Source organism: Oreochromis niloticus, linkage group LG2 (genome assembly GCF_001858045.2).
Source record: "Oreochromis niloticus isolate F11D_XX linkage group LG2, O_niloticus_UMD_NMBU, whole genome shotgun sequence".
Taxonomy (NCBI): domain Eukaryota; kingdom Metazoa; phylum Chordata; class Actinopteri; order Cichliformes; family Cichlidae; genus Oreochromis; species Oreochromis niloticus.
The window spans coordinates 26,358,933-26,377,094 of record NC_031966.2 but is presented as its reverse complement, the minus strand read 5'-3'; the positions used below and the strand labels follow the sequence as shown (position 1 = coordinate 26,377,094).

General features: G+C 39.0%; 1 protein-coding gene across 7 annotated transcripts in view; it reads left to right on the top strand.

Annotated features, from left to right (window-relative positions):
• The window catches only part of LOC102075574 (hepatitis A virus cellular receptor 1 homolog), a 65,363-nt gene that overhangs the window by 28,130 nt on the left and 19,071 nt on the right, over nt 1-18,162 (top strand). For 3 of the 7 annotated variants that reach the window (XM_013277569.3, XM_025897108.1, XM_019367185.2), the window contains one exon: nt 16,111-16,212. Coding sequence is in view for 2 of the 7 variants with exons in the window: in XM_025897108.1 (XP_025752893.1) it covers nt 16,212 (1 nt within the window). In the remaining 5 variants the exon portion in view is untranslated. Of the gene's footprint in view, nt 1-206; nt 475-1,836; nt 4,642-15,339; nt 15,785-16,110; nt 16,213-18,162 lie in introns of those variants that run through there. The other 4 variants (XM_005467813.4, XM_025897098.1, XM_019367188.2 and 1 more) reach the window with 3 other exon arrangements.

The window sequence follows — 18,162 nt, the reverse complement described above, 5'->3', positions numbered from 1 at the left end:
TTTCACTGTCAGGGTGCTGCTATTGGCAACTCTCACACTGTCAAGGCTGTGACACTCGAATCAAGCAGAGCCATCACACATTTTATTAGTAACACCTGTTCTTTTCCTATCACGACCAGTCAAGTGTCAGCTGTGAGAAAGGCCTACACTAACAGTGCAATTTCACATTAGACTCACTTGAATGTTTTCTCAGATAATAAAGACCACCTGCTTTTAAGGACTTCTGCTGTTATTCATCTCCACAGACGCACGCAGACAGACACACAAACAGGGAGGTTGTAAATTGAAAATGAGGAAATGATTACAGAAACAAAATGAAGAAGGTGTCCAAAGACTTTCCTGAATGGTTTAACGATTATGACCAGGAGCCAAACTAACTGAAAACCTGAGGGAAATTTTTACTGCCTCAAACCATCACACAAATGTCAAATGAGAGAACTTATTGAGACACTCCTTACCACCCCTGCAACAAAGGTCAGTTACTTTGACATTGTTATATTGTACCACTGCAAGTTGGTCGTCAGTGCAATTTGTCAGCTATCTAAACTGGTTATGAAATCCCCGAATTACACACAGTTGGAAGTATTTATTCCATATCATTGACTATCATTAGTGAGTGATTTTAAAGATCTCTAAAAGAGACAAGCCTTGTAAACGTATTTAAAATATATAAACGTTTGTTCATATCTAATCTGGCACTCTGCAATTGGTAAACATTAGTAGGAGGGAGCAAACTTAATTACCATGCTCAAAATCTACAGGGATCTCCTATTCTAGACCAAAGTGTAGTAATGTAATGGTTGTAATTTTAGTGTCAGTGTGAGCCAGCGGTAATTGCTTGCAGACCACAGTCCCCGTGGTTGACTGAACTCAGCAGACCCATGGCAGCTGCTGCACTGCGGCTCGTTGTGTTTGGTTTTTTTCCCCTTTCTCTGCTTGTCTCAGTTAAGTCTGATAAATGTTTGCCGACTCGGTTGCAATGAGCCATGTTTTGGCCTTGACAATTCAGGGGAGGATCGCATCATTCTGAAATTTTTAAGACAATCTTAACTTTTCTATGATTTATTTCATGTGATCCACAACAAGAAGCGCCTTTACAGATATATTTTACAGCACCCTTTCAACCTCAATGACTACTGCTGAAAAATACAACCTCGAGGGATATATCAGTTTGGATTCCCTCAAGACCAAGAGATACTGGAGCAGCATCCGGCCTCAAAAACTACGGAAATTCTTATGCTGCTAAAACATCTGTGTATATGACATGAAGTTGATATTTTAACAGCTTGAAGAGGTCGGCGTGACTGATGATCCGTTTGCTCAGAATGTGTTCCCTACTGCTTGAAAGTGCATGCACATGCACAACAATGTGATCTCTACTTATCCACTTATAGAAGGGGGCATTATTGGGCCAGTAAAAGGTGCTCTTTGGCTTTCTGTTCATATGAACACATTAAATTAAGAAAGGTTATTGTGTCCTTGATGCTCCAGGTAAGTCTTTAATGCCACAAATATATTTTTGTCTTAACAAGAAGGTCAGTCTGGAGCACTTTGTTGTTAACAGCTACACGAGTGCAAAGGTTCTTGGGCACAAATGTGCTGTGGGGATCTAAAGTTTGATTTCACCTGCAGAGTTTGAATACCCAGAGGGACAAAAATCACATTATCTGGGTATGTGTTTAATCTTTAACAGTGGTCCATGGCCCAGGGGCATTTGACCACTTGCCCTAAAGGGTAGACCAAGCATGTACATGGACAGCCTGGTATGCATAAGGCCATATAAACAGCTTCTGTTCTCATTTGTGGCTTCCTGTCTCTCCCTGTCTTCCTCCAAAGTCCCAGCAAGAGACCGCTGTGACCAGCTTCCCATGTGAAAACTTGACTGGTTCTGCCAAAAAGGCCATGGCTTTGCTTGACCATCCAGTGCTCACAGTTTGCCACATACTTGTGGACTAGAAGCCCACAAGTCTCTGCCTTCACTGTAGTGGTTGTAACCATTTGGATCAGTGACTATTTAATATGCAGACGAGACACAAATTTCCTGTTTGAGTTTCTTTGGAGGAAATTATGGACACCAGTGGACTCTAGTCTTTGGCCCCGCTTGTAATGGTTAATGTGTTAACATGTTGAAGTACACTGTTAATTTGTGAGATTTCTGTGAGTGATTAAAGCACCAGGCTTTTACACTCACAGAAAGCACTGCAACTGGGAAGCTTTCCAGAAAATTCCTCAGAGGAGCAGGTGAGAACACAAATATCCCAACTCATTGAGTGGACATTACACAGTCTTTATGTTGCCAGTCCCCCAGGAACAAGTCTGTGTGATGTACAATTGATCCCATGTAAGAATAGTACAGGAAACTGTCCAGAGAATTCACAGTGACCAAGTGGGCGTCATGAGTCCTGCCGTCTGCACGGTCTGCTTCAGCAGGGAGAACACATCTGATGCACGATCTCCCGCTGTGTGCAACATGTGACAAAGGGCAACTGGGGACGGAGCTAAGCTCTGATTCTCCTGAGGCTGCACGCCGGTGCCCGAGCTCTCACTCAGAGTAAGCAAGTCTAGCAAAAAATGCTGAATAAACAAAACTTATTTTAACCTTTAATGAGGAATGACTAGAAATTTATAATGACCTATTAGAAAATCAAAGTGCCGTTTACTCATCTTTATTTCATTATCACTTATGACTGAGAAACTAGCAGAACAGCAGGAATTTTAAGCCCTGTACAATTCCCTTTTTTGTACTTTGGTGGTTTAAATGAATTAGGGCATTCACAGCTGACCATCTCTGACTCCTGCGTGGAAGTGCCCTTAAAGCATTGACATTAGCTGTGTGAAATCAGGACAGAGTGCAGCAGGAGGCTTTTTTGTCTTCTTTCCTGTACTCTCCTCATTTAGTCCAACAATGCAAGGTCACTCAAGGCCCTGAATGGACATAGGGGGTGATTAATGTGGGCCTTAAAACCACAGTCACATTCAGCCTGTGTAAACAGTCTGACCATAGAAAATGCAGCACTGACCCATCACATCCATGTTGCAGCAGTCAGGAAGGAAAGCATATGTAATGCCATTTATCACTAATTTCTTCCACGTTCTGTATACAACATTACTGTGTTACAGTTTAACTAATGGAAAGGAGAGTCAAGTGCTTTGTGAGTTTCTCATTGAAACTGGCTGTGGGTCAGAGGAAACATGATTCAGTGATAACTGTTTTGATTCAAAGCAGGATGGTATGCGTGTAATGGCTCTGCTGTTCAATTTAAAAGACGCTTAAAATAATATGGAACATGCTCAAATCTCTTATATATAGAAAAAACATTTTCTCACAGTTTATTGCTCACAGGAGACGACAGGAACCTCCACAAAGATAAGATGGAATTCACATCAAAACCCACTGTTCAGTAAAGTCAAGTTCAGTAACGTGTGGATGGCTTTTGTATTTAAAGCTCCTGCTGCTTTTATCTAGATATCTTTAACTATGACTAATTGAAATTGATGGAGAGCATATTTCACATCAGTGTTGCATCTGGTCTTTCATCAAAGTCATTAAGCCTTTGTAAATGCATAAAAAAGCCTTTCTATTTTACTTTAACACTGAAATCTGCTTGTTACTGTTTCCCCTCAGCACAATTTCATTGTTTTTAACTGTAACTACAGCCCACTAGACCTGAAGTCAGAGATAAACTTAAGCTGGTGTGGTCTGCCATGAAGGTGATGGGGAAGACTGCAGTATTGTATTAATTGAGCAAATATATTCTTAGGGCAATTTAGCTATAAACATGCAACCAAGGACTGAAGCTTAATAAAGTATTGTAGCTAGTGCGCACACATCTACCAAGTCAAAGAACCTGTTGTTATTATAAAGGTGTCAGCTATGGATTAACTGTCAAGCTGAAAGTGTGGCTGGCAGGTTAGGACCCAAATGCAGGACTCCAGAAGCCCGAGGTAAAACTCCGCTTTAAAAACTAAACAGTTTTCTTGCTGAGCTGTCACAGAATACAAGAAAAACAGGTCAGGAGTAAACGATCCAATTATAATGCATCACAGGAAACACACACGAGGAAGGACACAGCTATGAGGGAGGATGCAACAAAAGCCAAATGAGGGTTTAAATATAAGGGCAGAGTGGAGACACCTGGGGAACACGGCCAAATGTAACTGAAGTCTCTAATCCTATGTGCATTATCAGAATAAAACAGGAAATCACTAAGACTGAGAAGAACACATAGGAACCTGAATCAGACAGAAGACAAACAGAGACCAGACTAGAGGAACAGAATGGAAACAGAAAAAGAAAAAACAAACCTATAAAACAGGAGCACATAAATGATAACTCCAAAAGTTTCTTATTTCTTTACCTTAAACTAGTTTAAGATAAGGAAATAAGCAAGGTGCAAAAACACTAAGAAATAACCGAAAGTCAAATATCAAGAATGTAGAACTATAATACAAAGATAAGCAACATGTAAAACCCTAAACATTATTTATTTATAAAAAAAAATAGTGGGATGGCAACAATTGAAATAACGTCCTCAGTATCTGAAGGGAGCCGACTGATCACCAGATGATCACCAGGTGAGTTGATTACCGCAGGTGTGCCAGGCCAGAAGTCTGGGATGGAGAAGATCCCACCCCTGAAAGGTAAGGTGTGGTTACCACACACACACACACACACACACACACAGACAGAGGGAGAGAGAGAGAGAGAGCGGTTATTACTTATGTCAGCTGTGGAAACTAAGGTGATTGATCACATAACATGGTATGCAGGTAATGAGGAAGTGACAAAAGCCCTCTTGTTTTATTAGTGAGCCTTTTGATCTGGTTTGGGGCACCCTGATGATGGGCTGCCCTGCTAAAAGGAGGTCATCAACCTTCTGTCTGTGAAGCAAGTGATGAAGGCAATGGTTACAGAAGGTTTTTCCATAATCACTGCCTGTTATGATGATGCCATGTTTTGCTGAGCCTGTATGGCATCTGAAATGTCAGCCTCCAGGATATTGCAGTTTACAGCTTGTGTGATCATTTGTGTTCTTAAAAGGCTTGTTTTATAGTTGTTTTGCTTTGTAGTTGTAACATTTGAATTGTCATTTTCTCCTTGTGTCATTGTGTGGTCATAAGCCTACTAGTGTATTGCGTTTTGACGTTTAACAACTTTTCAAATGTATGCAATAAGTTGCAACAGGGAATTTAATTAGTTAATGTTACAATGAAGGGTCTGCTCTCTGGGCTTTATGCCTAAATAGATTGGCACGTGAGGTTTATGTTCATCAAGCTTGGCTTAAATATAGGCAGCTATTAATTATTTAGTTAAAAAGGATTGCTTGCAGAACACACTTGCTCCTGTCTGCATTCTAATGGGAACTTTCTAGTTGTGTGTACATTTGTCTTTTTTAAAACTTATTTTTAGACATTCATTGGCCAATATATTAGATACATATATTACATATATTGACAGCTAGTTCATGCAAATATCTAACCAGGAAATCGCATGGCATCAACTCAGTGCATTTAGGCATGTAAACATGGTGAAGATGACCTGCAGAAGTTTAAATCGAGCATCAGAATGAGGAAGAAAGGTAATTTAAGTGACTTTCAACGTAGCATGGTTGTTGGTGTAAGACAGGCTGATCTGAGTACTTCAGAAAATAGAAAGAAAATATCCAGTGAGCAGCCGTTCTCTGTGTGAAAATGCCTTGCTGATGTCAGAGGCCAGAGAAGAACGGCCCAACTGTTGCTGCTGCTGATGTCCATCTCTTTTTGACCATAGTGTACCCGTTTTCTGATGGCTACTTCCAGCAGGATATCAGTAACAGATTATCACCATGGATGTACAGCCAACAAATCTGCAGCAACTGTGTGATGCCATCATGTCCATGTGGACATGAGGAATGTTTCCAGCGCCTTGTTGAACAAGGTAGTTCTGAAGGCAAAGGGGGGTCCAATGCTGTACAATATACCCAACATAGCCACTAAGAGTGCTGTTTCTGTATCTCACAAGCTTATCTGATGAGATTGTGGGTACTGCATACCCAACCATCGTAATTTGATTAGACTGATTAGTTGATTATGTGTCTTGTCACATTGTATCCACACAATCAAAACCCAGTTCTGGCTTAATTCTAACTTCTAATCTCTTTGCAAATTAGTTCTATCTTAACTGAACATATCTGTTAATGGATCAAAACACAGTGAGTCATAAATCCACTGCCTTTATCTAACTGATCAATAGTTTCTCGTCACCTTGCTGGTAGTTCAGGTTTTGCAGTTTTACTGCAGATTTATTTGGTCTGTGATATTTTTCTTTCACTTCTTATACAATAGAGGTGAGCGTCTCTGAATTTCACTGCCGAATCCATCTCTCAGTTACAGAAAATAACCAACAGTTTCACAGGGAATAAATCCTTGATAGGAAGCACATCTGTTAAAAACAAGGTCTGGGGATTATGGACCTATATCTTATATGTGCTTCAGACACTGTTGAGTCAGCAGACATCATCCTTGGCTGGAGCCTTTTGCCTTTAATCTGGTTCTCAGGTGCCAGAGAACAGCTCATCATTGCTTATAATGGTAAAAATTACTTTCATGGATTCAGTCAATCACTAAAGTGAGTCTGTTGCAGTTTACTGGATGAAACGGAGCTGAAGTTGTTGTGAAAGATGCCTTCCTATCAGCAGGTTACCAAATAAAGAAATTCACAGGGCATGGATCATAAAACGTTCAGTATTTACTTTCTATGTCATATTTACCAAAGCAGGTCTCGCTGAACACTTAAGCTCATTAACAGTTAATTAATTATATTTCTCCTTGCTCTCTTTTGTGAACAATTATGGCTCAGTGTGGTTTGTTAACAGCGAAAACAAATTTTTTGTGCACTGCCGTTTTTTGATTATTATTTCGCTTTTCGTTGTCAGGAAGTTGGTGCCTCAGCTGTGTACATTCCTTCTAGACAATAAAGACCACAAACAATGTGATCTATTTATTTTTTCCGACTGTAACACTGGCATGCATTTTTTGTTTTTGGTTATGGAGTTTGTAATCCTTAAAATGAGTACAAGAATCACACAGTTAAAAACAGAAGCTTGCTCATCCTTTGCCTGCATATTCTTGTGTTGTGGTTGTCATGTTACAGAAGGGGATGATGACTATGTACGTGCATGTGTAACATGTACCGCCCCCCAGAGAGGTTTATATTTGGAGTTTATCTCCCCAAATATACTGAACAAGAATGTGCCTCTGGATTTTGGCAATCTGTGAACAGGATTTTTTCCACAGCTGTCTCAGCTAATTTGTCTCTTCAATCTTGTAAGGCGGCCACAATCCACAGAAACCCCTTTATATAAACACACACTGGCATGGAGGATATCTTTTATTTTGAGAAAAAAAGGAAGGTTTTTTTAAGAATATATAAATGTTAAATGGAGATTTTTTTTTTTTTTTTAGCTGAGTGCATATGAGATACAGATATATAATTTGATAAAATGGTCCCAAATGGTCCACTTTTCATAGCATTCAACGATTATTTATAGATGAGTTTAAGGAGTCTGGAGATGAGTTGATGTGGAAGCTCAGTATTATAATTTCTTTCACAGCGGCCCGAGACTTGCCGAGTCAAGACAAGCTCCATCCATTCAAAACAATCAAGTGATTTAAAGTTTTAGGAAAAAGTCTAAACCTAAGACTAAATTCCTTCCCTTTTCAACGCGAGGTGCAAATTTGGATTATAGTTGGTGAGAACTCTGTTGAATGATTTATAGGGAGGCCATGAATCAATTTTTTTCTAATGATTTATGTCCTAATATTTTCCTATATTCACTTACTCTTTTTTTTTTTTTTTTTTTTTTTTACAAAAAGGGGAATACTAAAATCCATGATCTCAAAATCTGACCAATAATTTACAAATGTGAGTTCAAATGTAGGTGCATTAGTCTGTAGACCAGGGGTAGGCAACTCCAGGCCTCGAGTGCCGGTGTCCTGCAGGTTTTAGATGTATCCTTAATCCAACACAGCTGATTTAAATGGCTAAATTACCTCCTCATCTCGTCTTGAAGTTCTCCAGAGGTTATAAACTAATCATTTGATTCAGGTGTGTTGACCCAGGGTGATATCTAAAACCTGCAGGACACCAGCACTTGAGGCCTGGAGTTGCCTACCCCCGTTGTAGACCTTATTCCATAGGTAAGAATTGTTTAATTACACACACACACACACGTGCAAAAACTCCTCAAACATCAAATAATGAGGCATATGTGTAAGTTATTCTTGTAAACCTAAAGCTCAGGCTACTTGCCCTCTGATACACAGTTTGATTATATTCTCACATTGTATGAGCATTTATTCAAAATTTCAGTAATGCCGGCGAACAGCGGCGAACAGCAGCTAACAGAGGCTAACGGTGAACAAAAGAGCAGGACTTACAGACAGAAAAGTTCAGGATATCCCCAACAACTCACCTCGCCATTGCTGTCATCAGACAGATGTGAGCTTCACTCAATGAATTGTATCGGGCTGCTTCATAAAATTTTACTGCCTCTTCAAGAGTAAATAAATGTGGACACCTGCTGAGTGGGCTAGCAGGTGAACAGTGCGCAGAGATGTTCGGCATTTAGCGGCTACTGTAGCTGGAATCTTTAAATCTAGGTTTTTGATAGGTGACAGACTGAGGGGTTGCATTAAACTCTACTATAGAATCAGATAAATAAGGATTATTTTGAACTGTGAATCACGCAAAGCTACTTCAGCAGAGTAAGGACTTAAAAAGAGACACTGGGAAATTCCTTTGTTACAGCAGCTAAAAATGATGATAAACAGAACAGAAATAACTAATAGATTAAATAAGTACACTGGTATTAATATAACTCAATAAAATATGTCCAGTTAAATATTCTCTTGTGTATGAATAACACTTGGGAACATTCTGTTCTCTCTTGAATCCAGCCCTTCTTTCACCAGTAACTTCCTCCAGAACCACCAATCCAATGAGGCATTTTAAAGACATCTATCTGGCTTGCGGTTTCTGCCTCGCTGCCGTCATGTTTTGTTGTGATGCGGCTTATCTCTTTGCCTATTTTTAGGACTTTTAGTGAAAGATTAACATAAATTTATACTGGTGATTAAGAGTCTTCCTGTTTGTCAAAACTATTACACCACATTGGTCAGATCAACGTTTTCTGCACTTTGTTATGTATTCTGTTTTTGCTGGCACATCCAATCCAATCCAACTTTATTTATATAGCACTTTTAAAAACAACAAAGTTGACCAAAGTGCTTTCCAAAACATGAGTAAAATAAACAATAAGATATACAATAAATAAGATTAAGAAAGTAAAAAGATTAAGAATGACCAACAGCTGACTAAAAACTGACTACAAACTGACTCTGATAATACTCCTAAAAAGCCTTTGAAAAAAAATGTGTTTTTAAAAATGATTTAAAGCTTTCAAGTGTTGGGGCTGACCTAATATGGAGGGGCAGTTTGTTCCAAAGTTTGGGGGCCACAACAGCGAAAGCTCGGTCCCCTCGGTGTTTCAGTCTTGACATGGGGACAGCAAGGAGTGACTGGTCAGATGATCTGAGAGACTTTTGTGGAGTGTATCGGTGTAGAAGGTCTGACAGGTAAGAAGGAGCCAGGCCATTTAAGACTTTAAAAGCAAGCAGTAAAATTTTTAAATGAATTCTAAAATGGACAGGCAACCAGTGTAAGGAGGCAAGAACAGGGGTAATGTGCTCACGTTTACGTGTCCCTGTCAACAGGCGCGCAGCAGCATTCTGGACCATCTGCAAGCGTGATAGTGAGGCCTGATCAATACCAATATAAAGTCCATTACAATAATCAAGTCGAGTAGTCACAAATGCGTGCAGAACTCTCTCCAAGTCACAAAAAGAAATAAAAGGTTTTACTTTAGAGAGCTGCCTCAACTGAAAAAAGCTTTTTCTCACCACTGTATTTACCTGTTTGTCCATTTTAAGAGCTGTGTCAAATTTTACTCCGAGGTTGGTGACAATTGATTTGACACACGATGCAAGAGGACCCAAGTCAGATGGAGGGACACCAGGTCCATTCGGCCCAAATATAATGACTTCAGTCTTCTTTTCATTGAAGTTTAAAAAATTCAGAGCCAGCCATGCTCTGATATCCTTAAGACATTCTAAAATAGGCCTGAAGGGGTTAAGGTCATTGTGTTTCAGCGGTAGATAAATTTGACAATCATCTGCATAAAAATGAAATGAAACTTTATGTTTTTTAATAATATGGCCAAGGGGAAGTAAATAAATACTAAAAAGAAGGGGCTCAAGGATGGATCCTTGAGGTACACCACATGGGAGAAGGGCAGAAGATGAATGAAATTCACCAAGTGAAACGGAAAAACTTCTATCAGAGAGGTATGACCTAAACCACTCCAAGGCAGTGCCTCTAATTCCAACATGATGTTCTAGACGGTAAATCAAAATATTGTGATCTACTGTGTCAAAAGCTGCTGTAAGATCCAAAAGCACATCTTTATATTGGTCACAACCCTGTGTGTATTTTTTCCTTAAATTTGATTTCATTTACTGACACTGCAGAAAGCTACCCCAGGAGAAATCTCCTCACTGTTTGCTGTGGGATACACAAGTGATTCATTCTTTTGCTATGAGTGTTGTAGCTGAGTGTTTCCAGCCCATGGTTATAAGGTTGCATCCCCAGACAGTCTTTAACGCCCCACTCAGTGGCTTCGGCTCACTTTCTGGTTGGTTTCTTTATCTTATTTAATTGGAAGAAGTGCTTCTCGAAGGCATTAATTTGTTATATTAACCCTTATGCCCTCTTCATTTTTTTAAAACTTTTTTTTTGATTTGCCGATAACTTTGGCTGTGCTATAGCTTGTGGCTTGGACTTTTTGCAGGAAATCTGCTTTTTAGTAAAATCTTTTGAAAACTAGTGTCTTTTACTCCTACATGCCAGCCCTACTCTGTTGATGCATGTTGCACCTTTTCAACACCTTCATGAACAAAAATGTACATGCACAAAGTCTATCATAAGATCCTGATACAACAATATTTTTTTCTGCTTTTTTCCCCATAAATCACTTAAATAACTTGAGCCCTCTTCAAAATGATGACATTAAATCATTTATAGGATTTTAACACTTTAAATGCCATTTGATTTTACACATGTGAATTATTCAGTATTTGTTGAAAAAACTTACAAACAAACAATTATTTTTTTATATAATAAGTAGGATGGGGATGGAACATTGCTGGTGATTAGAGTCTTGGATATGTCAGCGATCAGCAACAAAACTGATTTGTTTGTATTATTATTTTTTGTGTAGTGCCAGATACTCCCTCTCGACACCTTTGTGCCCCATTCACTTTACTGAAATCACTTTTTTTAAGTCTTTCTGCCAATGCAGCACAAAAACATGTATTCTGTTAAGTCAGCATTTTATTTTGAAGAAAAGCAGTGATATTTGACATTTTTACTGCATTCCACCAGGTACAAACTTCTTACTGTTGTAGGACAGTCCATGAAATTCTTGTACTTTTGCCAGTTATATTATGGAGCTGTGTGACCACCAGGGAGCCCCAATGGAGGGAGGGAGCCCCATTTGTATGGATGTGTGTGTGAAACAATTTTCAAATCAGCATTTGGTTCATTCAGTGGAAACATTTATTATGCAAACTGCAACACCACTGATAACTTCAACAACAAAAGAGAATCACAACAAAACATATGAAATATAAACAAATTTGAAACCAAAATACCCAGGCTTTGAATATGTGATGTGTGAGTGTGTTTGAGAGAAAGAGATAAATAGATTAAAAGAGCATAAGTGTGTGTGTGTGTGTGTGTGTGTGTGTGTGTGTGTGTGCGTGCGCGCATCTGAGAGAGAGTGTGTAAATCTCTAAACATGCACTGATCGTTTGGGGGGTGAAAAAGGTCATCTTGGAGGGATGCGTTTGATGTGTCTTTGAAGACATGCTTCAGTCAAAACATGGCCTCTTGCTTTTGCTGTATTCAAAAACAAACTGTTGTTAGTGTGTTTATGCACCTGGCTGCTTTCACAGCCAAAGATAAGCATGCATCTTGGCTGAGGGGTCATTTCATTCGTGATCAGAGAATAAGAAAGACCCGGAGCAATGGTGGCAGAAAACACCGATGCTGCCACTGCTGCCATCAGCTTGACCAGAAGGAGAGATGTGTGCTGGTTCTGCACAGGCCTAAAAGGTCTTCGTCCGTCTGCATCAGGTTTAACAGGCGCATTTGTAGAGAGCACCAGGTCACATACTGCAGGGCCTGCTGGCCTGCTGCTGGAAATGAACTAAACACACCCACGTGAACTCTCACACACACAGACAAACACACACACATATATCGGCCAGCCATGGCAAAAACCTTACATTGGGTGGTGGTCTAATAAATTTGTTAAGGACTATATATTTATCTACTTAGATGAGGTAGAATGAGGGGCTAATAATTCATGTTTTTACAGGAATGAAGAAACCATTAAACTGTAAATAATTTTAAGTAGTGTGTAATGTCGGGTAATTTGGTGGAAAAACAAATTTCCCTATCTTACACTGTACATATGCTGTACTTTTATGGCCATATGTGGTTTTGATCTAGTAAGCACAAAAAGAAAGCCATATAACACGCTATATAACTAAACTGTACAAATCAAAATTATAAATAAAAGTATTAATAGCTAATAAGAACAGTTAATAATGTTAATAATTTGTTTAGTTTTGGAATTACATACAAATAAAATTTCATTATTCATGTGATTTATTTATTTATTTTTATTATTTTTTTTCTACAGTTTTCTGGTGTATAGTTTAACAGTGTTTGTGAAAGTGAGGCTATTTAAATAGTTCAGTTTAATTCTGAATAATGACTCCATGTTCAGTAAATGAGTTGGTGTTTCTCTTTGCCCCGTTGGAAAGGGCACTGACATTAATTCATTTTCTTTGGCTGCACATCAAATGACAAACTATATGATACTTTTAGATAAAAGCTGCCTATAATAGGAAAATGTTCTGTATTGAATTTTGCTTTATAAGGAAACTAATTAAAATGACAGAGCATGTCTAAGTTGCCAAAGAAACTATCCCCGGCACCCAATACTGAAGGAAAGGGGGGAAAAAACTCCCCAAAACATTTAAAGCAGTAACTCAGTGGGTTGAAGGGTCCTCTCAAAAAGGAGGAGGCAAGTTTTAATTTCCTTGGCTTGCTAAGACCAGGGAGTCATCCAAGACCACCAGAGGCTAAGTTTAACTTGGCATGAAGGCAGTGAAACTTGTCAGATGTAGACAATCCATAAGATATACCATGTAAACCTAAAAAACCCCACAAAGTGCACAAGCTATTAATGGGAAACTTCACATAATTGAATTAAAAATAATTGAGTTACAAATGTCATTCTCTTAACACAACAGTTTTTCAGTATAAAAACACTTTTAGCCTGCGTTGAAAGAATGCTATTTAAGAAACAGCTCTATGTTTTTTAAGTAATTATTTAAGAAACATCAGGCTATTGGTATGTAGCTGCACTGCGCAGATTTGGAAAGTAAGCCTGTCGCTTTCAGGCTTTGAGTGACTCCACCTGCACTTTAGTTTTGCTTTTCATCAGTGCAGCTCTCAATGTTTTGAACAAGGCAGAAGTGTTAGCAGCTGCTCATGAGAGCAACGGCTATCATCACACACGAGCAGACTGCTGCGTCTTTTTGACCAAAGACTGAAGGAGCAGGAGCCAAATGTGAAACTTTGACTTTAATAATTTTCACAGGAAACAGATTTCTGATAGTGACTTTGAAAGCACCCACTATGTTATTTTAGTGTGTAAAATTTTAATCAGGCAGCAGCGTCAAGGTTTGTTTAGTACTTTGATGATTCTTTGACTATGAAGTCTCTCCCAGAGGCACAACTCATAGTTGTCTCAATCATCCACATCCCACTATAATACAGCACGCTGTCAAAATCCATCAGCTTAACCTATAGGACCTTTACTAACCTAAAACTGACCTTTGGATATTTTATCTTATCAGTGACCAAATACTTGCTGCACAGTGGAATGCTAATGTACAGGATTCCACATTTTTCTCATTCTTCCTGCTGATACTCACTCTGCTATCCACCGTCGTCTCACGAAAGGCTAAGCTTTTAGGGTCATACTTACTCAGATGGGTTTTCAAAAGGGATCCTGTAAGCGAACGGGACAAAATATGTTTTGGAAAGTAAATTGTAAAGACAGTAACAATGAAAAAGATAAAGGCTGATATGCAAATAAACTGAATCTATATTGTCAGAGCTGCTTAAGCTACATGCTAACTTGTGCCTAGCATGTAGAGCATCTTTCGATAATTGTAACCATAGTTTTTCAAAGATATGGAAGGTGGGAATGATCATGCTGTAGGCGTATGGTGTTTTCTCATAACTCAATAGCCATTCGGCTAATTTTCTAATGTAACCACATGTTGTTGTTTTTTTGTCAACTGTATAGCGCTGTCAGTTTATTTATCTTTCTTCCAACAACCTCTTTCTTTTCAGAGTTGCAGTAATTTTGCATGTATGCTTTTATTCTGAGCAAGTACAAGATAAGTAGAGCCCCTCAATTCAATTTAGCCTCTTGGCATTGCTGAGCAGTACTTACATGCTCGCGTGAAGACTTCAGTGTGGTCTGTGTAGAGCTTTTTCCAGAAGTATAAATCAACCTTTAGATCTTGGTAGGAGTGTTTATAGAGCAATCTATGGATGTTTGTCAGTGGTGGCTGATTTAATTGGGGGGGAAAAAACCAATAAAATCTTGACTGCATTTTGTTTCCTTTATTTTAGTTGAAATTTGGGCATCAAAACTGCAGTAACTGCGTTTATTCATGCTGTTGTCTTAAATGTTTGGAACTACTGTTACACTTCTATCCAGCTATCCAGTATGTACAAGGAAAGAACTGTTGTGCATTCAGCCTGCACTGGGTAAATATGAAATACATCAGCCTAAAAAATTGAAAAAGATGTTTTTTATAACATTTTTAAATGATGTGCAGATTTCCTGAATGGCAAACAAATATTTGTTTTCGAAAATATGCCCTGAAAAGGTCGTTAAGAGCAGTACACAGGTGACCTGAGGTACTCAGTTGAGTTTGAAAAATATCTTTTACAGCTGAGGGTATTCAGTATCTTTAAACCTGCAATAAATGATTTGGTTTGCTCCCTTTGGTTCTGCAGACATTGCAATCACTGATATTATAACCTTTTCAGCTGATATTGCAAACTTCGTGAGCAAACATGCGTTCAACAAATTACACCATTATCATTAGGTCAAAGTTGTGCCTCTGGCCACCTGATGAATGTAAAACTGTTATCCGCTCTTCTTTTTATTTTCTGCCTGCTCCGGGGAGAAATATCTGGTGACTAAGCTGTTAAATCCTGCAGTATGTTCACCTGCTAGATGCTGATTCTGTCTGAGCCGTGGGTATCTGGTGAGAAGCGGGTAGTGCATAGAGGATTTTAAGAGCTCCCTGCTGTGGCTGAAAATGATGCCATGTGCACAGTGAGAATGAAGTGTAAAGTACGAGAATAGACAGCTAAACAGCAAATGGAAAGTCACCATAAAGTGCTGAAAACTGGGGGGGAGCTGCAGAATCAGGTTTAAGATATCCCCTCCACACTATCACACTGATTTCATATGTACAGTAACTTAACACCAGGTGGTAGAAGGCTGCGTGTAAAGATGAGACTGTTTCTACACCCAGTATCACCGAAACAGGGATGAAGGGGGTCTCCGCTATGCTTTGTTTGACCTTGGTAAGTGGTAACTCTGTTTAGAAACAGTGATGTCAAATTTTCCTATAGTAAACCTTTAGAGTAGCAAAGTGAAAAATTAAGCCACTAGAGTTTAGAAAAGGTAAATATTTAATTGTGACTGGTTTACTGGAGTGTGGCATGAAGGATAGGGGCTCTGTAATCCCAGTAAAATTTACAGGTTTGTTCTGCACTGATATGATGACATGCTCTGCATTGTGAAGATACAGAAAGTGCCAAACATGATGAAAGATGTCATCAAGGACGCGGATTCCAGAGCTGGTGTGTGTTTTTGTGTGTTATTATTAATCTCTGGCTCTCTTCCACAGCTCGTCTTTGTCCTGTCTTTTTCCGCTCATCTCCCACCCATTTGCGGCAGATGGCCACCCGTCCATGAGCCTGGTTCTGCAGGACATTTCTTCATGTTAAAAGTGAGTTTTTCCTTCCCACTGTTGCCAAATCCAGTCTTTAAGAGATAGCTATGAACCCTGCTTCCGGCTCCAAACGACTCTGTAGTTATTAAGGCTGTTGTGCTTTTAACATGTTTTAATTCTTTGTATCTCTTTGTATTTAATCAAGCCCCTAAAAAAAAAAGAGAAAAAAAGTCAGTGATCACTGTCGGCCTCTCTTCATTTTTATTACCACTATTCATTTTAAAACACAGTTTTTAAAACCTTACGTAACTACATGCAGCAGTAAATGAATGACTAACCTCGTATTGTGAATGGATTATCTCAGTTGTTCTCCTGACTGAAGTTTGGTCCGTTTACAGCCATGTGATTGCATTTGTCCATAACCATTGGGAACTCTCACATTAACTTTTATCGAGTGGAAAAAAGTTAGCATCCTCCAGCTTCACTGTGTTTATATTATGGTAACATAGCTGTATTGCTAGCGATTACGTAGCACATCATTATATACCAGCTAACCCAACTTCAGCAACCCTATAAAAGTCACTGCTGTTTAGTTTACTGTCTTTATTTATGTTAGAAGTGATAGCAGAGCTGTACGTTTTAAGTTTTTCAGATATCTCTCAGTCAGAACATGCTATATCATGTTTAGGTGGAAACTAGCGAGCTAACTTCCTGCTAACTTCTAACTCCGTTAAATTTCATAAATTCTGTTTTCATGGATGCTTGGATGTTAAACTTAATTGTTAAACCTGGTAAAGCAGCAACACTGATCATTTTATTAAAGATGAAAAAATTTAGACAGTTTTCAACTCTCAGTGATGCCCCAGTGTTCATTTGACTTAGGGACCTGAAGCAGAGTTTGGACCCTGAAACAGGCTAATGATGTCAGACTTAAACACTGGATAGCCTGGCCATAGAGGATCATATGATTGTTGGGGTTTTCTATGTTTTGTCTGTATTATTGTAGGGTCTTTACACACTTAGAAGCAACTATTGCTGTGATTTGATGCTATATAAATAAAATGGAATAGAATTGTGTGTGTACACGAACATAAATTAGGAAGCCTAGAAATTAGATTTTTACTGTGACCAGCTGATATTTAATGAGCTGTGCTGTTACCATTTTTCTCATAGTTGGAGTGCGAGTGCCCACTTACCAAAAGAAAAGTGAGCCAGACCTGTAGCAAGTCAGTGAACCCAGTTATATTCGCTTACTGTTATTGTTTAGTCTTTGAGTTCAAACAAATTCAAATAATGTCCATTATTACAGAACAAGAAGTTCAACTGTGTTAAGTCGCCACAGAAGGAAATGCTTTGTGGAACAAATTAGAAGGAAGCACATAATACCCAGGAAAAAACATTAGCGGCCAATAAAGCAGCGCACGGTATTCACAAGATTTTTCAGAACCCATTTTTTGGCAGCGTCGCTGTGTGTGTGTGTGAAAGATTAGCTGAGAAACAGTTTCGTATTCGAGATATTTCTGTTACCATCAATCCGTCTGACAGTCTTTACAGAGCATCCCAAAACCATTAACGCCGTAGAAGCTATTAGTTCAGTCACTGCATTAGTTAACAGCATTTTTCTTAACTTGCGCGCACATACACACATGTGCTTATTAAAAATGAGCTTGTATGTCATTTGGAAGCAGAGCTGCAATCTTCTCTCTGTTTTAATTACTGCCATTACAGGAAATAGTACAGACAGGCTTTTGAGTCGTGTTCTCACACTTTGTGCTTCAGCCAGACTCACACAGCATTCAGGAGAGCTGCTCCCAGACTCAGGCGCCTCAGTAAAATCATCAGTCATGTTCAGCTCTGCTCTGCCTGGTCTTGACAGCGAGAGGGACACAGATTTGCAGCATTACCTTATCGTAGTCGGACTATATCTGCTTTAAAAATGAAGGCCTGTCAGGAAGAAAAATACGCTGAGCATTTTTAAATTTTGTCATTTCCCAGGACAAAATGTGT